The sequence below is a fragment of the Carcharhinus amblyrhynchos genome, chromosome 32, assembly GCF_965287045.1.
Source record: "Carcharhinus amblyrhynchos chromosome 32, sCarAmb.v2.hapA, whole genome shotgun sequence".
Taxonomy (NCBI): Eukaryota; Metazoa; Chordata; class Chondrichthyes; order Carcharhiniformes; family Carcharhinidae; genus Carcharhinus; species Carcharhinus amblyrhynchos.
This window is the reverse complement of record NC_137355.1, coordinates 13,060,881-13,086,569: the sequence shown is the minus strand read 5'-3', so window position 1 is coordinate 13,086,569 and position 25,689 is coordinate 13,060,881. Positions and strand designations below refer to the sequence as shown.

General features: G+C 47.1%; 1 protein-coding gene across 1 annotated transcript in view; it reads left to right on the top strand.

Annotated features, from left to right (window-relative positions):
* The window catches only part of loxl1 (lysyl oxidase-like 1), a 57,722-nt gene that overhangs the window by 23,663 nt on the left and 8,370 nt on the right, over positions 1-25,689 (top strand). The window contains exons 2-6 of the mRNA XM_080216269.1: positions 3,159-3,267; positions 5,990-6,127; positions 21,541-21,697; positions 24,779-24,874; positions 24,965-25,080. Of these exons, the coding sequence (XP_080072395.1) occupies positions 3,159-3,267; positions 5,990-6,127; positions 21,541-21,697; positions 24,779-24,874; positions 24,965-25,080 (616 nt within the window). The remainder of the gene's footprint in view (positions 1-3,158; positions 3,268-5,989; positions 6,128-21,540; positions 21,698-24,778; positions 24,875-24,964; positions 25,081-25,689) is intronic.

Genomic DNA, 25,689 nt, shown 5'->3' with positions numbered 1-25,689 from the left:
GCCGACCTTCAATTACATTTTCAATCCGACACTTATCCAGCTGTGCTTTTAAAGAGTTGTGTTAATCACCGCGGCATTAACCTTTGCTGCAAGTCTGATCCACTATTTTTCATCCCCGCTCTGGCCCTGTTAGCTGAGACTAGGATCCGAGGGCACAGCCTCAGAGTAAGGGGGACCAAGATGACGAGGCAGGGGCTCGGGGGTTATGGGGAAAAGGCAGGAAAACGGGGATGAGAAAAATACATTCCATGATTGAATGGCAGAGCAGACTCGATGGGCCGAGTGGGCTAATTCTGCTGCTGTGTCTCAGGGTCTTATAGGAGGATTTGAAACCAAAGTAGAAAATGCTGGAAAATCTCAGCAGGTCTGGCAGCATCTGTAAGGAGAGAAAAGAGCAGACGTTTCGAGTCCAGATGACCCTTTGTCAAAGCTAAAAGGCATAGAAGGTGGGAGAGGAGGATTTGATTTGATTTATTATTGTCACATTTATTAGTTTACAGTGAAAAGTATTGTTTCTTGCGCGCTATACAGACAAAGCATACCGTTTATAGAGAAGGAAACAAGAGAGTGCAGAATGTAATGTTACAGTCACAGCTAGAGTGTACAGAAAGATCAACTTAATGCGAGGTAAGTCCATTCAAAAGTCTGACAGCAGCAGGGAAGAAGCTGTTCTTGAGTCGGTTGGTACGTGACCTCAGACTTCTGTATCTTGTTTCCTGACGGAAGAAGATGGAAAAGAGAGTGGTGATCTAGAAACCTAAAAACTTGAAGCTCTCGACCATTTCTACTTTGCCCCTGTTGGTGTAGACAGGGGCATGCCCTCCACTACACTTCCTGAAGTTGATGACTATCTCCTTTGTTTTGTTGCCATTAAGAGAGAAATTATTGTCGCCGCACCAGTTCACCAGATTCTCTATCTCTTTACTGTGTCGAAAGTCTGACAGTATATTTATTTATGTCACAAATAGGCTTACATTAACATCGCAATGAAGTTATTGTGAAAAATCTCTTAGTCGCCACACTCCAGCGCCTATTCGGTTACACTGAGGGAGAATTTTAGCACAGCCAGTGCACCTAACCAACATGTCTTCTGGACTGTAGGAGGAAACTGGAGCATCTGGAGGAAAACCATGCAGACATGGGGGAAAAGGTGCAGACTCCACGTAAACAGTGACTCAAGTGGGAATTGAACCCAGATCCCTGGCACTGTGAGGCAACAATGCTAACCACTGTGCCACTCTATCCTATTCTGTTTTTGTAGCAGTTTCCTCTGGGTCTCTTGTTTCTTCCCGCAGTCTGAAAGATGTGTGGGTTAGGGTGGACTGGCCGAGCTAAATTGTCCCTTAGTGTCCAGAGATGCCTAAAATAGGTGGATTAGTCCTGCTAAATTGTCCCTTAGTCTCCAAAGATGTGCAAGTTTGGGGGTGGATTGGCCATGCTATTTTGCCTCTTAGTGTCCAAAGATGTGTAAGTTAGATAGTAAATGCGCTGGGTTTTGGGTTTAGGATCTGGAATGGAAAGGTGGTGGGCCTAGGTAATATGCTCTGTCAGAGAATTAGTGTGAACTTGATGGGCTGAATGGCCTCTCCCTGCATTCTAGAGATTCCATGATTCAGTTATTGGATTTGTGATACTTTAGTTTTGCTATGCTATGTGGGTTTCCGCCGGGTGCTCCTGTTTTCTCCCACAGTTGGAAAGATGTGCTGGTTAGGTGGATTGCCCATGCTAAATTGCTCCTTGGTATCGGGAGGGGGTTATTGGATAGGGCCTGCGTGGGATTGCTATCGGTGCAGGCTCAATGGGCCAAATGGCTACCTTCTGCACTGCAGGAATTCTACAATTCTATTTTGTCACATTCCTCTGGACTCCTTTTGTAAATATTGGCACATTCTTGAGGATTCACCCTCTTCCAACATACATTGGCACGATCCAAGGGACTTTTCCTTATACATAGCCTGGCTCAATCCTGAGACCTTGTGTCAATATTGACACATTCTTCAGGGCCCCACTTTCCTACCATCAGAAAGCCCAGATATGCAACCTAAAGAGGTAACTTTGCACGGATATATCGAGAGAGCAGAAAGAATGAATCTCGATCAGACAGAAATCGGGCAGTGTGATTCTCTTTAGAATAAAGAACAAAGAAAATTACAGCACAGGAACAGACCCTTCGGCCTCCAAGCCTGCACTTACCATGCTGCCCAACTGAATTAAAGCCCCTTACCCTCCCAGGGACCATATCCCTCCATTCCCATCCTATTTATGAATTTGTCAAGATGCCCCTTAAAAGTCACTACTGCATCTGCTTTCACTACCTCCTCCTCCTCCGAGTTCCAGGCACCCACTACTCTCTGTGTAAAAAATCCGCCTTGTCCTTTAAACCTTGCCCCTCGCACCTTAAACCTGTGCCCCCAAGTAATTGCCTCTTCCACCCTGGGAAAAAGCTTGTAACTATCCGCTCTGTCCATGCCTCTCATAATCTTGTAGACTTTTATCAGGTCTCTCCTCAACCTCCGTCACTCCAGTGAGAACAAACCAAGTTTCTTCAACCTCTCCTCATAGCTAATGCCCTCCATACCAGGTGACATCCTGGTAAATCTTTTCTGTACCCTCTCCAAAGCCTCCACATCCTTCTGGTAGCGTGGCGACCAGAATTGAACACTATATTCCAAGTGCGGCCTAACTAAGGTTCTATAAAGCTGCAACATGACTTGCCAATTTTTAAACTCAATGCCCCGGTCGATGAAGGCAAGCATGCCGTATGCCTTCTTGACTACCTTCTCCACCTGCATTGCCACTTTCAGTGCTCTTCAAAGATGTGCTCTTAGGCTGATTGGTGTAACAAATTGTCCCTAAATTATTCTCCCCTTAATCTAGTTTCCAATGGGGGTACCATAAACATCGACATGGGTCAAGGGTGGAGGAAGAAAAACACATTGTTAAGATGGCAGCGCGGGCTCGTTGGGCCGAAGGGCCTGTTTCCCGTGCTGTGTTGTTCTTTGTTCTTTGTTCTTTGAGAAGGTAGGTTGGGAGACATGAGGGTATAAACTCTTTCATTTGACCAGGAAGATGCAAACTGTGAGATTCTTGGAGTTAACTTTATTTAGAAATTCATGGCAGTTTTGTCTCTATTTTTCTTCCATTTTCCTTTCCTTTAGGTTTGCCTGACTTGGTACCTGACCCGTATTATGTCCAAGCTTCCACCTACGTGCAGAGGTCCCACTTGTATTCCTTACGATGCGCAGCAGAAGAGAAGTGCTTGGCAAGGTATGTCGTCACAGTCTGGAACCATTCATCCACCTCTTTGCGGCGCTTCCCAAAGTTCTGTGTCAGTGAGTCGGAATTCCGGAGATTTATTCCAAAGGCGGCCGGCACAGGACAAGTCCCAATTGCAGTCTTTCGTCCCAGATCTTGGATCTAGATCAGACTCTTTGAGTTACAAGTATGGGTCGGATTCTCTGACCTGGATGATGGCTGGGATTATCCAGTCCCGCTGCAGTGAATAGCCGGGCGCCAAATTCTCCGTTCTCGCTGGTAGCGGGGAGCGCGAGACTGAAGAGGCCTTGGAGTCTGCCACGGAGTGGAGTTCTTCATTCCTTCCTGATGTACAAGTTCCTGCACACACTGCCCAGTCCGGAAGTTGGACAGATACTAGATGGAATGGAATTTTACTCAATTTATAGATTTTTTTTTAAAGTTTATTTATTAGTGTCACAAGTAGGCTTACATTAACACTGCAATGAAGTTACTATGAAAATCCCCTAGTCGCCACACTCCGGCGCCTGTTCGGGTGCAACTGAGGGAGAATTTAGCACGGCCAGTGCACCCGACCAGTACATCTCTTGGACTGGGGAACTGAGGTTCAGTTCTGGCCTTGGCTCATTCCTTGTGTGGCGTCTGCACGTTCTCCCCGTGTCTGCGGAGGTTTCCTCAGGGTGCTCTGGTTTCCTCCCACACTTCAAAGATGTGCGGATTAGTTTATGTTGAAGTTTATTTTGTTAGTGTCACAAGTAGGTTTAAATTAACACTTACTTTTCTAACCAGACCCAGCAACCACAGGCGATAATTTTGGGTAGACAAATGGGCTAGGCGGGGAAGGATGGCTGCTTCTGCTGAAGTTACTGTGAAAATCCCAAATCGCCACACACCAGTGCCTATTCAGGCACACCGAGAGAACTTAGCACCAAACTAGCATGTCTTTTGGACTGTGGGAGTACCTGGAGGAAACCCACGCAGATACAGGGAGAACGTACATACCGTCACCCAAGCCGGGAATTGAACTCAGATCTCTGGTGCTGTGACGCAGCAGTGCTAACCACTGTGCCAGCGTGCTTTGATTCTGCTAAACCTGTCCCTTTAAGTAGGGCAAACAAACTTGCCTTTCCACCTCAAGCCATTTCCAAGTGCTGTACAGCCAAGAGGTACTGCCCCCTGTTCTAATGTAAGAAAATGACAGCCAATTGGATGCACAGAAAACCCCCACAAACAACAACGTGTTAATGGCCAGACAATCTCCTTTTGTAATAACCTAACTGAGGGGGGACCATTGGCCAGGACACTGGGGATGACTCTCTTACATCTGTTCGCAATAGTGTCATGGGATTGCTGATTCTTCTCTGAGCAGATGGGACCCTGGTTTGTTGTCTCATCGGAAAAATGGTACCAAGGGCACTCCCTCTTGAATGGGGCTTACAATGGCTAATCCATCTAACCTGATCATCTTTGGATGCCCAATCCAGCAGAAACAGCCACCCTTCCCTGCCCAGCCCATTTCCCCACCCAAAATTATTGCCTGTGGTTACTGGGTCTGGTTAGAAAAGTAAGTTAGCAGATCAGAGGGAGCATTAGGGTCGGCTTAATAATTCATAGAATCCTGCAGTGCAGAAGGAAGCCATTTGGCCCATCGAGTCTGCACTGACTACAATTCAACCCAGGCCCTCTCCCTATAACCCCATGCATTTAACCTAGCTAGTGAACAAGTTAGCGTGGCTAATGCACTTAACCAGCCTACCTTTAGATCGTGGGAGGAAACCGGAGCACTTGGAGGAAACCCATGCAGACATGGGAAGAACATACAAACTCCATACAGACAGTGACCTGAGACCGGAATTGAGCACTGGTCATTGGCGCTGTGAGGCAGCAGTTCTAACCAATATTAGAGAGCTGAATGATAGCTGTGAAGATAATCCTTTATGGGCATCCTGTTAATGGTTGTTAAATTGTAGTATCTAGGTTTAGGATATACAGGCAAAGGGCATTGATTCATGAACCTGGGGTGGCACAGTGGCACCGCTGCCTCACAGTGCCAGGGACCCAGGTTCGATTCCCAGCTTGAGTCACTGTCTGTGTGGAGTTTGCACGTTCTCCCCCTGTCTGTTTGGGCTTGCTCGGGGTGTTCCCACAGTCCAAAGATGTGCAAGTTAGGCTGATTGGCCATGCTAAATTGTTCCAAGTTATATAGGTTAGGGGGATTGGAGGGGTAAATACGTGGATTACAAGGATGGGGCCTGGCTAAGGCAACAAAGGTGGGGTTGGTGCTGACTCAGTGGGCTGAATAGCCTCCTTCTGCACTGTAAGGATTCTGTGTAAAGAAAGACATTTACCATGACTAATCCACCTAACCTACACTAAGGGGCAATTTAGCATTGCCAATCCACCTAACTTAAGCATCTTTGGACACGAAAGACACTTCAGTATGGAAAATCCACCTGCTTATCTTTGGATATTAAGGGGTAATTTAGCTTGGCCAATCTATTTAAACTGCACATCAGTGGACATTAAGGGAAGAACATGCAAACTCCACACGGACAGTCATCCAAGGCTGGATCCGAACCTGGGTTCCTCTGGATTACTAACCCAGTGGCAATGTTACTACCCTGGCGGGTCCGGTTGTTGGGGAACTTATGAATTGCATCTGTGCCGAGTTTGCTCACAGCTTCTGTGGCGCACCCTCTCCCTGCAGACTAACCTTTCCTTTCGTCTCCTTCAGCACCGCCTATACGTCCGATGCCACGGATTATGACATCAGGGTCCTCCTGCGGTTTCCCCAGAGAGTGAAGAACCAAGGGGTCGCCGACTTCCTCCCGAACAGACCTCGCCACACCTGGGAGTGGCACAGCTGTCACCAGTAAGTGCCCTGGGTGAGAGGGGGGGATGATATTGTGTGGGAGGGGGCGGAGGTCAGGATTTGAACCACCCCTTGGAGAAAAGGGGCAAATTAGAATCTTCATTTGCGCGAAACTTGTGCGAGGACTATTGGCCCCAGGATTCAATTAAGATAAAATTACACCTACGCTGCAGTAATTATTTCTGTATAATGGGAATGACTTGAGGACTTTGTGGGAAAGATTACAGCTCATTTAAAATGTCAAGTGAAAAGGTTAGGATAGCGAGTGTAGAGTGGAATTAATAATGGCAACTGATGCGCCTTCCATAGTTAGGTAGCAGACATTAATATTTATTGAGGATATTTTGTTTTCTGATTGTTTGTTTCACATTGGTTTTCATTTCCCAGTCTGTACGCAGGAAGTGTTCAAATGTGGCAACCTAGGCTGCGCTGGAAGTTGCTTTGAAGAGATTGGGTCTAATAATGAATATATATCGGTCTTACAAAGCCTTTGCATTGTGTGATAGTGTATATCGACACTGAAGTGACTTGTTATTTGATTATTATGATTGAAATCCATTGCCGTTCAGTGTTACGGTCCACGTTTCTACACTTGTGTGCAGCAAGCTCTTTTGGTTGATCTATACGCAGAGGGGAGGGCGACGGCCTAGTGGTATTATCGCTAGACTGATTGATCCAGAATCTCAGCCGGGGACCTGGGTTCGAGTCCCGCCATGGCAGATCGTGGAATTTGAATTCCACAAACAAAAACTGGAATTAAGTGCCAGAATGTAACTGGCGACAACTCTGTATTGGATGTAATGTGAACAAGATGTAAGGGTCAGCTGACCCAGTAAATAATGGAACCAATTACATAGGGAATGTAATAGTCAGCTGACTAGCTGATTCACTAGAAATAAGGAACTATGTAGAATTGTGGGAAGCTTGGAGTGGCCCCAAGTTTGGAGTAATGATTTTTTTATGATTTATAAGTTGGAGTAAGTTTTGTTGTACTTTCATTTTCGGCACTTTGAAGAGTTCCTTCTAAAGAAACATTAAGAATCCACTGATGACCATGAAACCATTGTCAACCATGGGGACACAGGTTCAAATCCCACTCTGGCAACTTGTTGGAATAAAATTCGATTGTTTACTAAAATCTACCATTCAAAGTCCAATTGACTATGAAACCATTGTCATTAAAAACCCATCTGGTTCACTAATGTCCTTGAGAGAAGGAAATCTGCCATCCTTACCTGGCCTGGCCTACATGCGACTGCAGAGCTACAGCAATGACTCTCAACTGCCCTCTGAACAAGGGTAACTAGGCATGGGCAACAAATGCTGGCCAGCCCAGCTATGCACATGTCCCAAGAATGAATAAGAAAAATGAGTGGCATTCCATTGAATTCAAGGGCAATTAGGGATAAGGGCAATAAATGCTGGCTAGCCAGTGTTGCTCATGTCCCATGAATGAGTAAAAGAAAATAGATGAAGTAGGTATCTGAAGAGTTGAAAGAATCATAGCATCATCATAGAATCCCTACAAAGGTCATTGAGGCTGCACCAACAACAATTCCACCCAAACCCTATCCCTGTAACCCCATGTATTTACCCTGCTAACTCCCTAACACCAAGAGGCAATTTAGCATGGCCGATCCACCTAACCCGCACATTTTTGGACTGTGGGAGGAAACCGGAACACCCGGCGGAAACCCACGCAGAGAACACGCAAACTCCACACAGTCAGTGACCCGAGGCCAGGATTGAACCCAGATCCCTGGCGCTGTGAGGCAGCAGTGCTAACCTCTGTGCCGTCCTCCAAAAGCTGACTTTGGTGGAACTCAAACGCACAACCTTTGAGTGTCTCATCAAACAATGACTGGAAGTCCAACACGCTATCCATTGCTCCACAGAGCCACACCAAGAAGTGCAGAGAAAATGTGGATAAGGGACCATACTTGGCACTAGAGGCAAATTGAGCAGTGTCATCTGCGCATTAATATAAATAAATTTAATTAAACCTTTGTTATGGGAGAACACCTCTGATTAAGGATGATCCGGACTCAAAACATTAGCTCGATTCTCTCTCCGCAGAGACCTGTTCAGATTTTCCAGCATTTTCTGTCTTCGTAGCCCTTTACTGTGCTATTTCATAAACCCTTTGAGTCAAGGAAGAAGAATCAAACCTGGGATCAGCTCTGTTGTAAAGAGCAGTGTGTACAAATCTTTCAGCTTTGAATTGAGCGTGTCAGGAAACTATCTCCTTCCTCCCATCACTTAAGCATCTGACAAATTTACTGGAGTTCTATGAGGATGTGTCTAGGGCAGTGGATAGAGGAGAGCCGGTGGATGTGGTCTTTCTGGATTTTCAGAAGGCGTTTGACAAGGTACCTCACAAGAGGTTATTGCAGAAGGTCAGGGGACATGGAGTTGGGGGTAGGGTGTTAGCGTGGATAGAGGATTGGTTGTCAAATAGGAGGCAGAGAGTGGGGGTCAATGGGTGCTATTCGGATTGGCGGTTGGTGACTAGTGGGGTGCCCCAGGGGTCGGTGCTGGGGCCTCAGCTATTTACCATTTATATAGATGATCTGGAGGAGGGAACCGAGTGTAGGGTGTCGAAATTTGCTGATGACACCAAGATTGGGGGAAAGGCAAACTGTGCGAAGGGTGTGGAGAGTCTGCAGAAGGATCTAGATAGGCTGGGCGAATGGGCCAGGAAATGGCAAATGGAATTTAATGTTGGCAAGTGTGAGGTGGTCCACTTTGGTAGGAAGAATGGTAGGAAGGACTATTACTTACGTGGCGAAAAACTGCAGCAGGCGACGGTGCAGAGGGACCTCGGGGTCCTTGTGCATGAGTCGCAAAAACCCAGCTTGCAGGTGCAGCAGGTGGTCAGGAAGGCGAATGGGATGCTGGCCTTCATAGCGAGGGGGATTGAATATAAAAGTAGGGAGGTCTTGCTGCAGCTGTATAGGGCATTGGTGAGGCCGCAGCTGGAGTACTGTGTGCAGTTTTGGGCGCCGCACCTGCGCAAGGATATTTTGGCCTTGGAGGGAGTGCAGAGGAGGTTTACTAGGCTGATACCGGAGTTGAGGGGGTTGAGCTATGAGGAGAGGCTGAATAAACTAGGCTTGTACTCGTTAGAGTTTAGAAGAATGAGGGGAGATCTCATTGAGACGTATAAGATGATGAATGGGATGGATAGGATAGAGGTGGAGAGACTCTTCCCGCTCAAAAAAGACAGTAGGACTAGGGGGCACAGCATCAAGATAAAGGGGAGGCGGTTTAGAACGGAGTTGAGGAGGAACTTCTTCACTCAAAGGGTGGTGAACCTCTGGAATTCTCTGCCTGTTGAAGTGGTGGAGGCTGCCTCGCTAAATATTTTTAAGAAGCGGGTTGATGGGTTCTTGATAAGAGAGGGGATTAAGGGTTATGGGGAGAGGGCGGGAAAGTGGAACTGAGCCACAACAGATCAGCCATGATCTTATTGAATGGCGGGGCAGGCTCGAAGGGCTAGATGGCCTACTCCTGCTCCTATTTCTTATGTTCTTATGTTCTTACAAAGCTGGTTCATCCTGCAAAGCCTTGACCAATCAATCAAGCTGCCTTAACTTTCAAACAATATTTGACAGTTAACTGTCAGTCACCATCAACTGGTGCATTCTCCAAGGCAACGTAGCTACCAATCTGACTCTCCCTGCCAACCAGGCAGCACTCTCTTCTCATTCAGTTTAAAGTTGTTGTTTCCCCTGACATCGGTGTTGTTCAATTGTCCTGATGAGTGCGAGAGAAAAAACTTTGACAAAATGTCTTTTTTGTTTCATCAATGCGCAAGTTCTGTAACCCCAAATGCAGTGGGTGGGATTTTATGGCTGTGCTTACCCCAAAACCAGAAAATCCCACCTAAGCCCAAAAGATCTTTCTATAATCCACGCCCGCTATGATTCCCGTGATGCGCAGGATGGGAAAATTTCCTTTTTTTATTCATTAGTGGGACATGGTTGGCTGGCCAGCATTTATTGCACATTCCTAGTTGCCCTTGGAGAGCAGCCGAGAGTCAACCACAGTGCTTTGTTTCTGGAGTCATATGTAGACCAGACCAGGTAAGGACGGCAGATTTCCTTCCTTAAATTGAACCAGGTAGGTTATTCCGACAATTGGTAATGGTTTTGTGGTCATCAGTAGATTCTTAATTCCAGATATTTTTTATTGAATTCAAATTCCACCATCTGCCGTGGTGGGATTCGAACTAGGTCCCCAGAACATTAGCTGAGTTCCTGGATTAATAGTCTAGTGATGACAGGAACATAGAAATTAGGAGCAGAAGTAGGCAAATTCAGCCCTTCGAGCTTCTCTGCCATTCAGCCAGACCATGGTTGATCTCTCCCTGGTCTCAAATCTACCTGCCCACCTGTTCCCGATATCCCTCTTTCTCTTTATTATTAGAAGTATATCTGCCTCCTAGAAACCAGTTAATGATTTAGACTCCACCGCACTATGTGGCAGCAAGTTTCACAAATTCACCACCCTCTGCGAGAAGTCATTCCTCCTCATCCCGATTGTAAATCTACCGCCTCTCAGCCTATAGGGGAGGCATGGTGGCACAGTGGTTAGCACTGCTGCCTCACAGCCCCAGGGACCTGGCTTCGATTCCTGGATTGGGTCACTGTCTGTGTGGAGTTTGCACGTTCTCCCTGTGTCTGCGTGGGTTTCCTCCCACACTCCAAAGATGTGCATGTTAGGTGGATTGGCCATGCCTAATTTGCCCCTTAGTGTTCAAAGATGTGTAAATTAAACTTTAAAGTTTATCTATTAGTGTCACAAGTAGGTTTACATTAGCACTGCAATGAAGTTACTGTGAAAATCCCCTAGTCCCACACTCCAGCACCTGTTTGGGTATACTGAGGGAGAATTTGGCACAGCCAATTTAGCACCTAACCAGCACATCTTTCAGACTGTCTTGGACTGCCTCACGGCGTCATGGGCCTGGGTTCAATTCCTGTCTTCCTGTCTGTGTTGAGTTTGCACATTCTCCCCGTGTCTGCGTGGATTTCCTCTGGGTGCTCTGGTTTCCTCCAACAGTCCAGAGGTGGATTGGCCATGCTAAATTGCCCCTTAGTATCCAAAGATGTAGGTTAGATGGCTTAGCGCAGGGAGATGGCCTGGGTGAGATACTCTGTCAGAGAGTCGGTGCAGACTCGGTGGGCCAAATGGCCTCTTCTGCATTGTAGGGATTCTATGATTGCAAATTGTCCCTTAGTGTCCCAAGATGAGTGGATTGGGGGATTAGCAGGGCAAATACATGGGATTACGGAGGGGTAGTGTAGGTGTTGGGCCTGGGTAAGATTGTCGGCGAATCTTAACAAAGGATGGTGGGGGCCTGGAATGCACTATCAGTCAAGGTGGTCGAGGCAGATACGTTAGGATCATTTAAGACTTATCTAGATAGCCGCATGAACAGACTGGGAATAGAGAGATACAAATGAATGGTCTGGTTAGGAACACATGATCGGTTCAGGCTTGGAGGGCTGAAGGGCTGTTCCTGTGCTGTATTGTTCTTTGTTCTTTGTAATCAGTCTGGACTCAGTAGGTCAGTTGGTCTCTCCTTCCGCTCAGTAGGGATTGTATGACGGTCTGAGGTGCTTTGCTACCTCGCAACTGCTCTCTGGCTCTCTCAATGCTGTTCAGTGAATTAACTGCTTTTGGCAGTTGGCTTGTGGTAGTGAGTGTGCATGCATGTATGTATGTGTGTGTGCGCACGTGCGTGTGTGTGATTGCCTACATGTGTGTGGTGGCGCACGTGAGCATGTGTTTGTGGTGATGAAGCGCGTTTGTGTGTGTGTGTGGTCACGTGTGGTTCGTGAGTGTACATGCGTGTGAGTTGCCGTGCAGACCTGTGACAAGAAACCACAGTCAAGGGCATCCTTTCAGCTGAGGCCACACCAACGACTTGTTTCCCCCTCAATATTTCTTTTGTTAAACTTGAACGTTTCACTTTGCCGTTCCCCTGCCTTTTGAATGACTTTAACAATCCTGGGAGTCAGGCACATGTGGAAACTTGGCCCCTGCCTTGCCCTCTTAAGGCCAATTATTCAACCAATGGAGTGCCAGAACACTAAAGTTTGACACGATTACATCATGAAGGTACATTGAGGCCAACCTTCGATTTGTCTCGAAATTGTCCAAGTGGGACCGGCCATTGAGTTCATAATGCCAGCAGCTTAATTGCATCCAGATGCGGGAACTGGTCTGCGATGCTGTGAACATGAAATGGGACTTGATCCAATCTGTTTAATCTTGACCTTGCTAAGAGAAACCTCCATGTTGGTGAATTAGAAAGACTTCGTGGCTTTTGAGGGTGGGTGAAACCCGTTTGGAAGAAAATGTTTCTCCCGCCCCGCCTTCACTGATTGGAAATAATTTTGTTGGAATATCCTTCCTCTCTTGGGATTCGGGTTCAAGTTAAGCCCAGGCTAATGCCTGGATTCTCGCCTCAGAGTTGGGTAGAGTGAGTCAGAAAGGATATTTCCAAGTCAGGATGGTGAGCGGATTGGAGGAAAACTTGCAGGCGGCGGTGTTCCCATGTATCTGCTGCACTTGTCCTTCTAGATGGAAGTGGCAGTGGGTTTGGAAGATGCTGTCTAAGGATCTTTGATGAATTGCTGCAGTGCATCTTGTAGATAGTACACACTGCTGCTACTGAGTGTCGGTGATGGAGGGAGTGGATGTTTGTGGATGTGGTGCCAATCAAGTGGGCTACTTTGTCCTGGATGCTGTCAAGCTTCTTTAGTGTTGTTGGAGCTGCACCCATCTAGGCAAGTGGGAGTATTCCATCATACTTCCGACTTGTGCCTTGTAGATGGTGGACAGGCTTTGGGAGTCAAGAGGTGAGTTACTCGCTGCAGTATTCCTAACCTCTGACTTGCTTTCGTTTTTATGTGGTGAGTCCGTAGAGTCATAGAGGTTTACAGCATGAAAACAAGCCCTTCGGCCCAACTTGTCCATGCCGCCCTTTATTGTTTTTAAATCCTTAAACTAATCCCAACTGCCCGCATTTGGCCCTAATCCCTCTTTACCCATTTTATCCATGTAACTGTCTAAATGCTTTTTAAAAAGACAAAATTGTACCCGCCTCTACTACTACCTCTGGCAGCTGGTTCCAGACACTGCGAAAAAATTGCCCTTCTGGACCCTTTTGTATCTCTCCCCTCTCACCTTAAACCTATGCCCTTTAGTTTCAGACTCCCCTACCTTTAGGAAAAGATATTGACTACTAGCTGATCTATGCCCCTCATTATTTTATAGACCTCTATAAGATCATCCCTCAGCCTTCTGCGTTCCAGAGAAAAATGTCCCAGTCTACCCAGTCTCTTTTAACTGAAACCATCGAGTCCCGGTAGCATTCTAGTAAATCTTTTCTGCACTCTTTCTAGTTTAATAATGTCCCCTCTATGATAGGGTGACCAGAACTGTACACAGTATTCCAAGTGTGGCCTTACCAGTGTCTTGTACAATAACTTCAACAAGACGTCCCATCTCCTGTATTCAGTGTTCTGACCGGTGAAACTAATTGAGTTTCTGGTTAGTGGTAACCCCCAGAATGTTGACGGTGGGGGATTCCGTGATGGTAACACCATTGATTGTCAAAGGTTGGTGATTGTTTCTTATCGGTGATGGTCATTGCCTGGCATTTGTGTGGCATAGATGTTACTAATAAGCTTCTCTCTTTGGAGATTAATGGGGGATTAGTTCAGGGAGTCGTAACTCTGTTCCTGAAGGGCAGAATCTTCACTTCTTCCATATTTATCACCAAAATCATTCATTTCTAGGGAAACCTATACTGTTCTCTGATTGCATAAGCAATCCCCCACCATTAATCTACTCGATTTCAGGCAAACATGTGACAGATATGAAAACAACTTTCTTTAGGGTTAGCCAGCAGGTTACCTGTGGCTTAACAGGGCAGCTCGTGCACGGTGACGCAGGGGTTAGCACTGCTGCTTCGCTGTGCCAGGGACCCGGGTTTGATTCTGAGCTTGGGTGACTGTCTGTATGGGGTTTGCATGTTCTTCCCATGTCTGCGTGGGTTTCCTCTGGGTACTCCGGTTTCTTCCCACACTCCAAGTATGTGTAGGTTAGGTCAATTGGCCATGCTAAATTGCCCCATAGTTTCCAAAAATGTGCTGGTTAGGTGGATTGGCAATGCTAAATTCCCCTTTATTGTCCAAAGATGTGCATGTTAGGTGGATTGGCCATGGTAAATTGCCCTTTAGCGTCCAAAGATGTGGAAGTTAGATAGATTGGCCATGCTGATATTGTGTCTGAGGAAGATCTTGCTAGACAATTTCCATCCTTTCCACAAGCGGATCATTTGGAGCATGAATTTGGGAACCCCATATTTGCTTATATTCAGGAGTTCCGATTTCAGCCACCACCAATTTATTCAGAGGTTGACCCTAACCCTACCTTCACAGAAGAAACACAACGTGAAGTGTCATTTGACACTAAGTTAGGTGGATTGGCCACGCTAAATTGCCACTTAATGTCCAAAGTGTAGGCTAGATGGATTAGCCATGGTAATTATGTGGGGTTGTGGGGATTGGGCAGATGGGAGGGCCTGGGTGGGATGCTGTTTCAGAGAGTCGGCACAGACCAAATGGACTCTTTCTACACTGTAGGGAATCTGTGATTCAACAGGACCATTTTGAGAGATAATTTCCAGTTGTTGGCAGCTGATTATTGAGGAAGGAAGCTGCAGATTGCTGGGAAAACCTTTCCTCTAAGCGACACTGGCTCATCGCCGCACAGCGGCCAGAAGCTCACCTCGCAGTAGAATAGAATACAAGAGCAGGGATGTACTTCTGAGGCGGTATAAGGGCCTGGTCAGACCCCATTTGGAATATTGTGAGCAGTTTTGGGCCCCATATCTGGACCAGTGGGCAAGCAGACCGCATGGCTCCTTTAAGACGTGCAGCTGCGAAACAATCTTAAAAGGGACCGTGCGCAAATTAAAGGGAGCATTAGCCCTGGATCAGGAGCTGAAAGACCAGATTAAGCTTGATTAGCTCTTTTTCAACCAGCGCGAACACTCTGGGCTAAATCCGTGCCACACATTTTTCAGTGTCACGTCCTGTTTCCTTCTTAGTTTTCGAAAGGATAATGTTTATCCCATTAATGAGCTTTTGGGTTGGAGGTTTGCCGACTGACCACAATTGCGCAACAACGAGCCGGCAAACTATGCAAAATATTCCGGATAAACAACTCCAAAGTTTGTGACTACAAAAGGTCCAGTGTGGAGAAATGATCTTCAAGTTTGTGCAAGTCCGACCGCGATGCTCTTGCCTTCTGCTCAGATGTCTTGACAGCAAAAAGACAAAAAAAAATGCCTCGAGACATTCCTGGAGCAGAGTTGTAGTGAATTGTTGAAAAGAGAATAAACTGGGGGCGGTAACATATTTGTTCGAACAACAGACTTGGATCCCGGAGCCTGCGTTTGGTCTCTCACGTACCAGCTACCAGAAATTGCGATGGATTTTGAATTGTTTCTGTATGTTGGTCCCCGTAGATCACTAATTTGGACAAACAGATGCATTTCAGTTGAACTTAAACCAACTCTCCATCCAACCCCGCGGCTGCTCAGAAGCTAAAAGCAGAAAATGATGGATAGCTCAGCAGGTCTGGCAGTGTCTATGGAGAAGGAAACGGGGTGACCGCTTCAAGTCCATGCAGCCCTTCTTCAGAGCTGAAAAGGGCTAGAAATGTGATGGGGCGGCACTGTGGCACAGTGTGTTAGCACTGCTGTCTCTCAACGCCAGGGACCCAAGTTCAATTCCAGCCTCGGGTCACTGTGTGTGTGGAGTTTGGACGTTCTCCCTGTGTCTGTGTGGGTTTCTTCCGGGTGCTCCAGTTCCCTCCCACAGTCCAAAGATGTGCAGGTTAGGTGGATTGGCATGCTAAATTGCCCCTTTAGTATCCCAAAATGTGTAGGTTAGGTGGATTGGTTGTGCTAAATTGCCCCTTAATGTCCAAAGATGTTTAGGTGAGGTGATTTAGACATGGTAAATGTGTGTGTATGCCTGGGTACAATGCTGTTGGGAAAGTCAGTGTAAACTTAGTATAGAATAGAATTCCTACAGTGCAGAAGGAGGCCATTCAGTCTATCGAGTCTGCAGAGACTTCTTAACCAAGCCCAATCACGTGCTACCCCCTAAACCCCATGCATTCTGCCTCACTCATCCCCTAGTCTGCATAATAAGTAGCAGTTTAGCATGGCTCCTGATGGGCTGAATGGCCTCCTTCTGCACTGTAGGTATTCTGTGATATGATCCTATATAGTAGAAGCGGGGAGGTGGAGCAGAATAGCAGGTCAGGGATCGGCGACAGCCGAGGAAAGATTGACAAGGATGTTTTGGGCGCACGACAAAGAGAGTGCGAACGGCAGCATCAAGGACTGAAGGAGATGCTGTTAGTGGCATCAAGGTCAGAGAGCAGAATGTGTTAACAGCAGCACCCGTGGATCTACCATTCGGGTCAAATCACCTCCATTCTTACAGTTTGAATGAGTAGTTTCAGAAAGAGGAATTTATACTGTAACCCCCTTCACCACTCATGCCTCAAAATGTTTTACAGCCAATGAAATACTTTTTTTTTGAAGTGTAGCCAGTTGGCACTCGGCAATCTCCCACAAACAGCAACATTATTATGATTAAGTAATCTCTCTTATTTTTGTGTTGATTGAGGGATAATTGTTAACCAGGGATGACTCCCCCACTCACCATCGAGATGTTTAGAATCCAGCCGATGGAGCCTCGGATTAATTCAAGAGATGTGACCTCGGACAGCGTTGAGCTCCTTCAGGACTGCGCTGGAATTCTGGCCTTGATTTTTGTGCCTCAGCCCCAGAGTGGGACTTGAACCCTGTCACTCAGAGGTGGCAATGCTGCCCCGAGCTACAGTTTATGCCCTCTTTTGGGTTAATTTTAAATCCTTGGATAGCTGTCTGTTTGTTGTGAGATTGGTTCACAGCTGGGCGGCAGGGTAGCACAGTGGTTAGCACTGCTGCCTCACAGCGCCAGGGACCCGGGTTCAATTTCCGGCTTGGGTCACTGTCTGTGTGGAGTTTGCGCATTCTCCCCGTGTCTGCATAGGTGTCATCCCACATTCTAAAGATGTACAGGTTAGTTGGATTGGCCATGCTAAATTGCCCTTCGTGACCAAAGATATGCAAGTTAGGTGGATTGCCAATGCTAAATTGCCCCTTATTGTCCACAAATGTGCAGGTTAGCTGAATTGGCCATGCTAAATTGCCCCTTAGTCTCAGGGGGATTAGCTAGGGGAAATGCATGGGGTTATGGGGATAGGGCCTGGGTGGGATTGTGGTTGGTGCAGACTTGATGGGCTGAATGGCCTCCTCTGCACCGTAGGATTCTATGATCTATGATAATCAAGGACCCTATGCATCCCGGCCCATTGTCTCTTCCACCTTCTTCCATCGGGAAAAAGAAAGCCTTGAGATCACGCACCAACCAACTCACGAGCAGCTTCTTCCCTACTGCCATCAGACTTTTGAATGGACCGACGTTATATTTAGCCGTCCTTTCTCTACACCCTATCTGTGACTGTAACACTAATTCTGCAACCTCTCCTTTGCTTCTCTATGGACGGTATGCTTTGTCTGTATAGCGTGCATGAAACAGTACTTTTCACTGTACACTAATACATGTGACAATAATAAATCAATTCAATTCAACTGGGGTCCAGAAGACCCCGCTGGCAAAAAGGGCCAAAGATTTCCAGCCATTGAATGGTTGCAGCAAGGGGGAAGGCTATTCAGCCCATTGAGTTGGTGCTGGCTCTCTGCAAGTTCCATTTACCTAGTCCCACTCTCCAGCCTTTTCTCCATAGCCCTATAAATGTTTTCTTTTTGGATACTTATTCGACACATTTAACAGCCTTGATAATGGCCTCGTGGTATTGTCACTTGATTATTAATCCAGAAACCCAGCTAATGTTCTGGGGACCTGGGTTCGAATCCTGTCACAGCAGATGGTGGAACTGAATTCAGTTTTTAAAAAAACTGGAATTAAGAGTCTACTGATGACCATCAAATCATTGTTGATTGTCAGAAATACCCAACTAGTTCACTAGTGTCCTTTAGGGAAGGAAATCTGCCCTCTTTACTTGGTCTGGCCTACATGTGACTCCAGAGCCACAGCAATGTGGTTGACGGTTATATGGGTAAGATGGGTATAGAGGGACATGGGCCAAACACTGGCAATTGATACTGGCTTAGTGGTATATAAAAGGGTGACATGGACATGTTGAGCTGAAGGGCCTGTTTCCATGTTGTAAACCTGTATGGCAACTAGGGATGGGCAATAAATGCTGGCCAGCCAGTGACACCCATGTCCCGCGAATTAATAAAAAATGTCTTTGTCCATCACACACCCGACGTCACAGTGGTCAGTACTGCTGCCTCACAATGCCAGTGATCTGGGTTCGATTCCCGGCTTGGGTCACCGTCCTTGTGGAGTCTGCACATTCTCCCCGTGTCTGTGTGAGTTTCCTCCGGGTGCTCCGGTTTCCTCCCACAGTCCGAAAGACGGGCGGGTGAGTTGGATTGGCTGTGCTAAATTGTCCCCTTAGTGTCTCGTGCTGGATTAGCGGAGTAAATATGTAGGGTTACGGTGGTGGGGGGGGAATCGGGTCTGGGTACGATGCTCTGTAAGCAGTGTCGGTGCAGATTCGATGGTCCGAATGGCCTCGCTCTGCTCTGTAGGGATTCTGAGTCTTTGGCAGGGCCATTATAAATCCTAACCATGAAGCGTTTTAACCTCACGCCGCCACTGATTTCTGAGTCCATTCACCTTAAACCGCTTCCCTCTGGTTCTCAATCCTTCTGCCAACAATAAACCTTTCTCTCTGTCTCTTCCACCCAAGACCCTTCATGATTTCCCCTTTGTCCTGAACGGTTCTCCTCAAAACTGTGCAACTTGTGAAATCATGTCGACAGTTCATGATGAGATCATGAGGAGACGGAACATGTTGGCAGCCAGACTCCGGTTCACTTGCCAGCTTCATATGGGAACTGGTACTGAGTCAACCTCCTTGAGGGAAACATCTTGTGCACGATCGAGTCCCTTTCATGAGTCATCGTGTTGCTGAAGTGGAAGGAAAGGTCCCTTTTGGGCCTTTCGACACTGCTGCGTGCCAAGTGAGATTGCTTTCCAAGCCAAACATCGTCTACCCCTCTCCTCCATGTGTTTGTTATAATCCAACCCACAAGTGGACTCGATGGCTCCAGCCTTGTGATCAAACTCTGAAGCTGTCGCCAAGTCGCCCACCCCCTTTCAAGGGCGCATTATCTAACTTGCCTTGGAATGCGACATGCAAGCACAGTGCGTTCTACTACATTCCACACCCCCAGCGATCTTTGTGTCTGCCAGAGAATGAAGCATGTTTTCCTTCCATTGTCAAATTGGCATTCATTAACCACTGATCTTCAAAGAGCTTGAGGAACAATGAGCAAAGGCTGTATTCACGGAGTAGTTAGTCTCTTGTTGGGATCTTTTCCCACTGTGTTGGAGGCCAGATGATGCATTAAGTTGCGCTTGTTCTTGGCACTGTTCTCATCTCTCGATACTTACACTGGGCTCCACTTGGAGTGTCCGCCCTTCCATACCAAATTTCCGTCCAATGGCGGCATTCTCTCAACCAACTGGATGGAGCCAAGGTGGGGCCCACGACAAGACTTACAACAACTTAATCAATTCATACAACAGTCTTTTTCAAATAAAACACTTCAATCTGTTTACTTACTTTACAATAGAGTCACTTCTTAAAAAAAAGAACCTGAATAAACTGCAGCAAATAGAGCTAGAATCAGTTCAGTGCAGAAGGAGGCCATTCGGCCCATCAAATCTGCACCGACCACAATCCCAACCGGGGCCTATCCCCATAACTCCATGATGGAGAGTTGCTGGGGTGGGCACAGTAAGTAGTCTCACAACACAAAGTTAAAGTCCAACAGATTTATTTGCGTAGCTAGTCCCCCCGACACTAAGGGACAGTTTAGTACGGCCAATCCACCTGACCCGCAGGGTGACACAGTGGTTAGAATAGCTGCCTCACAGTGTCAGGGACCAGGGTTCGATTCCTGGCTTATGCGTGGAGTCCGCACGTTCTCTCCGTATCTGCGTGTGTTTCCTCAGGGTTCTCCGGTTTCCTCCCATTGCCCGAAAGACGCGCTGGTTAGATGCATTATCCATGCTAAATTCTGTGTGCCCAAACAAATGCTGGAGCGTTGCAACTGTTGGGATTTTCGTAGCAATTTCATTGTGGTGTTAATGTAAGCCTACTTCTGACACTAATAAATAAACCTTAGATAGGAAGGAACTTATCTCCTTACTTAGAGGGTTCAATAAACAGAGACTTAAGGTAAGAGAAAGGAGACCTAGAAAGGACTCGGAGAGGGGCAACACGGTGGCCCAGTGGTTAGCACTGCTGCCTCGCAGTGCCGGGGACCCGGATTCAGTTCCAAATTCGGGTGAGTGTCTGTGTGGAGTTTGCATGTTCTCCCCGTGTCAGTGTGGGATTCCTCCAGGTGCTCTGGTTTCCTCCCACACTGCAGAGATGTGTGGGTTAGGTGGATTGGCGATGCTAACTTGACCCTTAGTGTCAGGGGGATTAGCAGAATAAATATGTGGGATTACAGGGATAGGGCCTGGGTGAGATTGTTGTCAGTGCGGGCCCGATGGGCCAAATGGCCTCCTTCTGCACTGTAGGGATTCTGTGATTAAGTCCTCCCTCCCCTTGGGCATTTGGAGGCAAATTCGAAATGGTTCAACATTTGGTGTTGGTCACCCAGTCAAGATATGAGCAACAAGCTGATTTTTAATTTCGATTCTTTAAAATAAGTCCAAAGTTTCCACCATTGTGTCTATCTGTTTTTGGCTCAAATTGTTCTGCTCATTATAATGATGGATCATTTTGCTCCCCTGACATCCAGTGGTAGCACTAAAGCATGCTGAGGCCAGGTGGAGCGCAGTTAGATGCTCCCTCTGCCTTACTGTAAAAACATGTTCTGGATCCTACCTTGGGACAGCAGTACATAACCAGCACTGCGAGTGGTGTATGCCTCTCTCTTGTTAAGCTAATTAGCAGCAAGTTACAGACAGCTTTGTGTTGCCTGCCCATCTCCGTTGAGGACTCGTTAAGTCTCCACAAATTCGATTCAAGAGTGACTTTCATTTCAATTAACTGGGATGTAGTTGAGTAAAGCAGCAGAAGTGAGAGTGTAACGTGCCCTGGCCACCCCCCCCCCCCCCCCCCCGGAACTCGAGCAATTTTAAATGCCATTTCAGCTGAATAAAGAATGATGTCTTTTTTCCCTCTGAGACGCAAAATTAATTTAGTGCTTTTTGCATTTGCAGGCATTATCACAGTATGGATGAATTCAGTCACTATGACCTCCTGGATGCAGCTACTGGGAGGAAGGTCGCTGAGGGGCACAAAGCTAGTTTCTGTTTGGAGGACACCACGTGTGACTTTGGCCACCTGAAGCGATACGCCTGTACAGCACACACTCAGGTAAGGATGTGCAAAGCAAGCAAAGTATACTTCCCTAATAGTTGTTCTTGTGTTGCCTCAGTACGTAACAAGAATAAGGGGCTGAGTTTTATCCTTGGCCACCCACTATTAATGCCCACATTCTCCGCTTTGATTAGGGTGGTATTGTGGCGCAGTGGTTAGCACTGCTGCCTCTCAGTGCCAGGGACCTGGGTTCGATTCCCGGCTCGGGTCACTGTCTGCATGGAGTTCGCATGTTCTTCCTGTGTCTGCATCTATTTCCTCCAAAGGTGTACATGGTAGGTGGATTGGCCATGGTAGATTGCCCCTTAGTATCTCAAGATTTGTAGGCCAGAAGGATTAGCGGGGTAAATAAGTGGGGTTACGGGGATAGGGCCTGGTTGGGATTGTAGTTGGTGCAGACATGATGGGCTAATTGGCCACCTCCTGCTCTATAGGGTTTCTAAGAATCAAAGTCGGGTTTTTTTCTCATTCATTCTTGGGACACGGCTTCGCTGGCTGGCCAACATTTATTGCCTGGACCCTAATTGCCCTTAAGGGCAGTTGAGAATCAACTTCGTTCCTGTGGCTCTGGAGTCACATGTAGGCCAGACCAAGTAAGGACGGCAGATTTCCTTAAGGACATTAAAGTTTGTTTTTAAAGTTTATTTATTAGTGGCACGAATAGTCTTACATTAACACTGCACTGAAGTTACTGTGAAAATCCCCTAGCTGCCACACTCCGGCACCTTTTCAGTTTCACTGAGGGAGAATTTTGCACGGCCAATGCACCTAACTAAATCAGATCAAATCAAACCTAACCAGCAAGTCTTTCGGACTGTGGGAGAAAACTGGAGCACCCGGAGAAAAGCATCGCAGGCACAGGGAAAAACATGCGACCGCCACACAGACAGTGACCCAAGCCAAGAATTGAACCCGAGTCCCTGACGCTCTGAAGCAGCAGTATTAACTACTGTGCCACCATGCCCCTTAGTGTCCCAAGACTTGTAGATTAGGTAGATTGACCATGGTAAATTGCCCATAGTGTCATAGAATCATAGATTCCTACAGTGCAGAAGGGGGCCGTTCAGCCCATCCAGCCTGCACTGACCACAATCCCACCCAGACCCTATCCACCTAATCCCGTGCATTTACCCTAGCTAATCCCCCTGTCACTAAGAGGCAATTTAGCACGGTCAATCCATCAAGATGTGTAGATAAGGGGGGAGTGAATGGAATGTGTGGGGTTACGGGTTATGTGCAGGGGATGGGCTTGGGTAAGGTGCTCCGTCAGAAGGTCAGTGCGGACTTGATGGGCCGAATGGCTTCCTTCTGCACTGCAGGAATTCTGTTATTAAAATTCACCCACTCCTTTCATACCACGCTGGAGTGGCAGCCTCGATTTTGGTCTCTGTTGTCCGATAGATTCAGCAACACTGACTAACGCATATTTTCTTTGCACTGAACTTAGTTACAGACTACTTGTGCGTGTCAGTGTAGGGATTGCGGGGCCACTTCTACCCGTATATCTACATTTCCGCAATCAGCTCGTACAAAACTGAGCTAGAAGTAAACAGCACTTGACTTGTTGTCCCTTGTTGTCAGAGGCCCACATTCCAGTAAGACAGAAAACCAGATGTCGTTTGACTGGAAGGACAGTTCCAATTGCAATCTTTTGCGAACTATTTCACCGAGTGTCAGAGTTTGCTCTCGCTCTCAGTCTGTGAAGGCTGAAGTCTCGGGTCCGAAGTTATCACGCTGTGGTACACAATTGCCCTCCCGCGTTTACTTAGCCTGTTTTTTCTGACTACCTCAGAGTCGCACACTGTTTCCTACAGGGAGTTATCAAGGATGCTTTCACATCCCTTGTTGCTGTCTGACTGAACACTCTGTGTTGCACGAGAGAACAGACCCTCTGGTTCATTCATTTTCTCCTCGGTTTCTTCTCCCCACCCCGCCCACCTGTGGTGGCAACATCTGTCCATCACTTCGCTGTCATAACTGGGCCCAAGCTGACAAGTGGCCCTGCAGGGAGTCACTGGTAATGAATCCGCTGCCTTTCAGCCCCTTTTGTGCTGCGTTATGTGCTGAGCTCCCTCGTTATACAGAATTGCAAGGGTGAAAGAGCGGAAGGGAGAGATTGTTCCCGATGGCTGGAACGCCGGTAATTGGAGGATGCATGCTTGAGATAGTTGGAGAGTGGGGCGGGGGATGAGGAGGACTATTTTTATTTGATCCATCTGGGCTGCAAGGAGGCTGGAAGCAGACTCACTCCGGAAAGACAGACCGATATCAGTCTGCAAGAGGGAGAGAAAAGATTGCAGGAATTGGGTCGGGGGGGGTAAGATCAGAGGCCTTGGGATAATTGGATAGCTTTTTCCAAGGAGTGGCACAGTGCTTAGCACTGCTGCCTCACAGCGCCAGGGACCTGGGTTCGATTCTGGCCTTGGACGACTGTCTGTGTGGAGTTTGCACATTCTTCCCGTGTCTGCATGGATTTGCTCCGGTTTCCTCCTGCACTCCAAAGATGTGTAGATTAGATGGATTAGCCATGCTAAATTGTCCCTTAGTGTCCAGAGATGTGCGGGTTAGATGGATTGGCCATGCTAAATTGTCCCTTAGTGTCCAGAGATGTGCGGGTTAGATGGATTGGCCATGCTGAATTGTCCCTTGGTGTCCAGAGATGTGCGGGTTAGATGGATTGGCCATGCTAAATTGTCCCTTAGTGTCCAGAGATGTGCGGGTTAGATGGATTGGCCATGCTGAATTGTCCCTTGGTGTCCAGAGATGTGCGGGTTAGATGGATTGGCCATGCTAAATTGTCCCTTAGTGTCCAGAGATGTGCCGGTTAGGTGGATTGGCCATGCTAAATATGCAGCATTGCATTACAGTGATAGGGCTGAGTCAGAGTAAGATGTGCTCCCAGAGAATCAGGGCTGAATGGCCTCCTGTTCTGTAGGGATTCTAAAGAGCCAGAATATGGTTGATGGACTGAACGGCTTGTTGATTATTCGATACAGCTACACATTTTGAAACCTCAGCAGGTTCTTTGGTGGAGTATATCACGGAGCGATGATAATAAACTTCTTTTTTGTTATCCAGGGGTTGAGTCCTGGTTGCTATGACACCTACAATGCAGATATTGATTGCCAGTGGATTGATATCACAGACGTCCAGCCTGGGAAATTCATATTGAAGGTACAGAACTCTCCTGTGTTGTCGCTGCACACAGTTCGGATTTGTTAGAATTGTTTACTTTCATGCCTTCCTTATGTTCCTATGTCACAGCTTCAAGTGAACCCCAACTATCTCATACAAGAATCAGATTTCACAAACAACGTGATCAGATGCAACATACACTACACAGGGCGATATGTTGCCACTACGAACTGTAAGATCACGCAGTAAGTAATTCCAGTCTTTTCTCCTTGACTTAGAAGTGGCCTTCAGCCTCCCAAACTCCGGCCCCTACATTTGCCCCCAAAGCTCTGAGAGTTTGTTCCTATCCCGCACTCAGTCTATCCTCTCTGACCCCCATTGGCCCCAATCTCCCAACCCAGAGTTGATGGAAATGAGAGTCTATGACTGGGATTTTCCAGCTGCGCTCGCCGCTAAGCTGGAAAATCCCACCGAGGTCAACAGACCTTTCCACACTCCATGTCCCACCTGCTATGATTCCCATGGCGGTGGGACTGGAAAATCTGCGGAATGTTCTGTCCCGCCTGCCAAAAAAATCGCTGGGGAGGTGACGGCCTAGTGGGGTTTTTTTTATTCGTTCATGGGACATGGGTGTCGCTGGCTGGACCAGCATTTATTGCCCATCCTTAGATTCCTCAGGGCAGTTGAGAGTCAACCACATTGCTCTGGAGTCACACGTAGGCCAGACTGGGCAAGGACGGCAGATTTCTTTCCCTAAAGGATATTAGTGAACCAGATGGGTTTTTACAACAATTGACAATGGTTTCATGGTCGTCATTAGACTGTTAATTCCAGATTTTTTTTATTGAATTCAA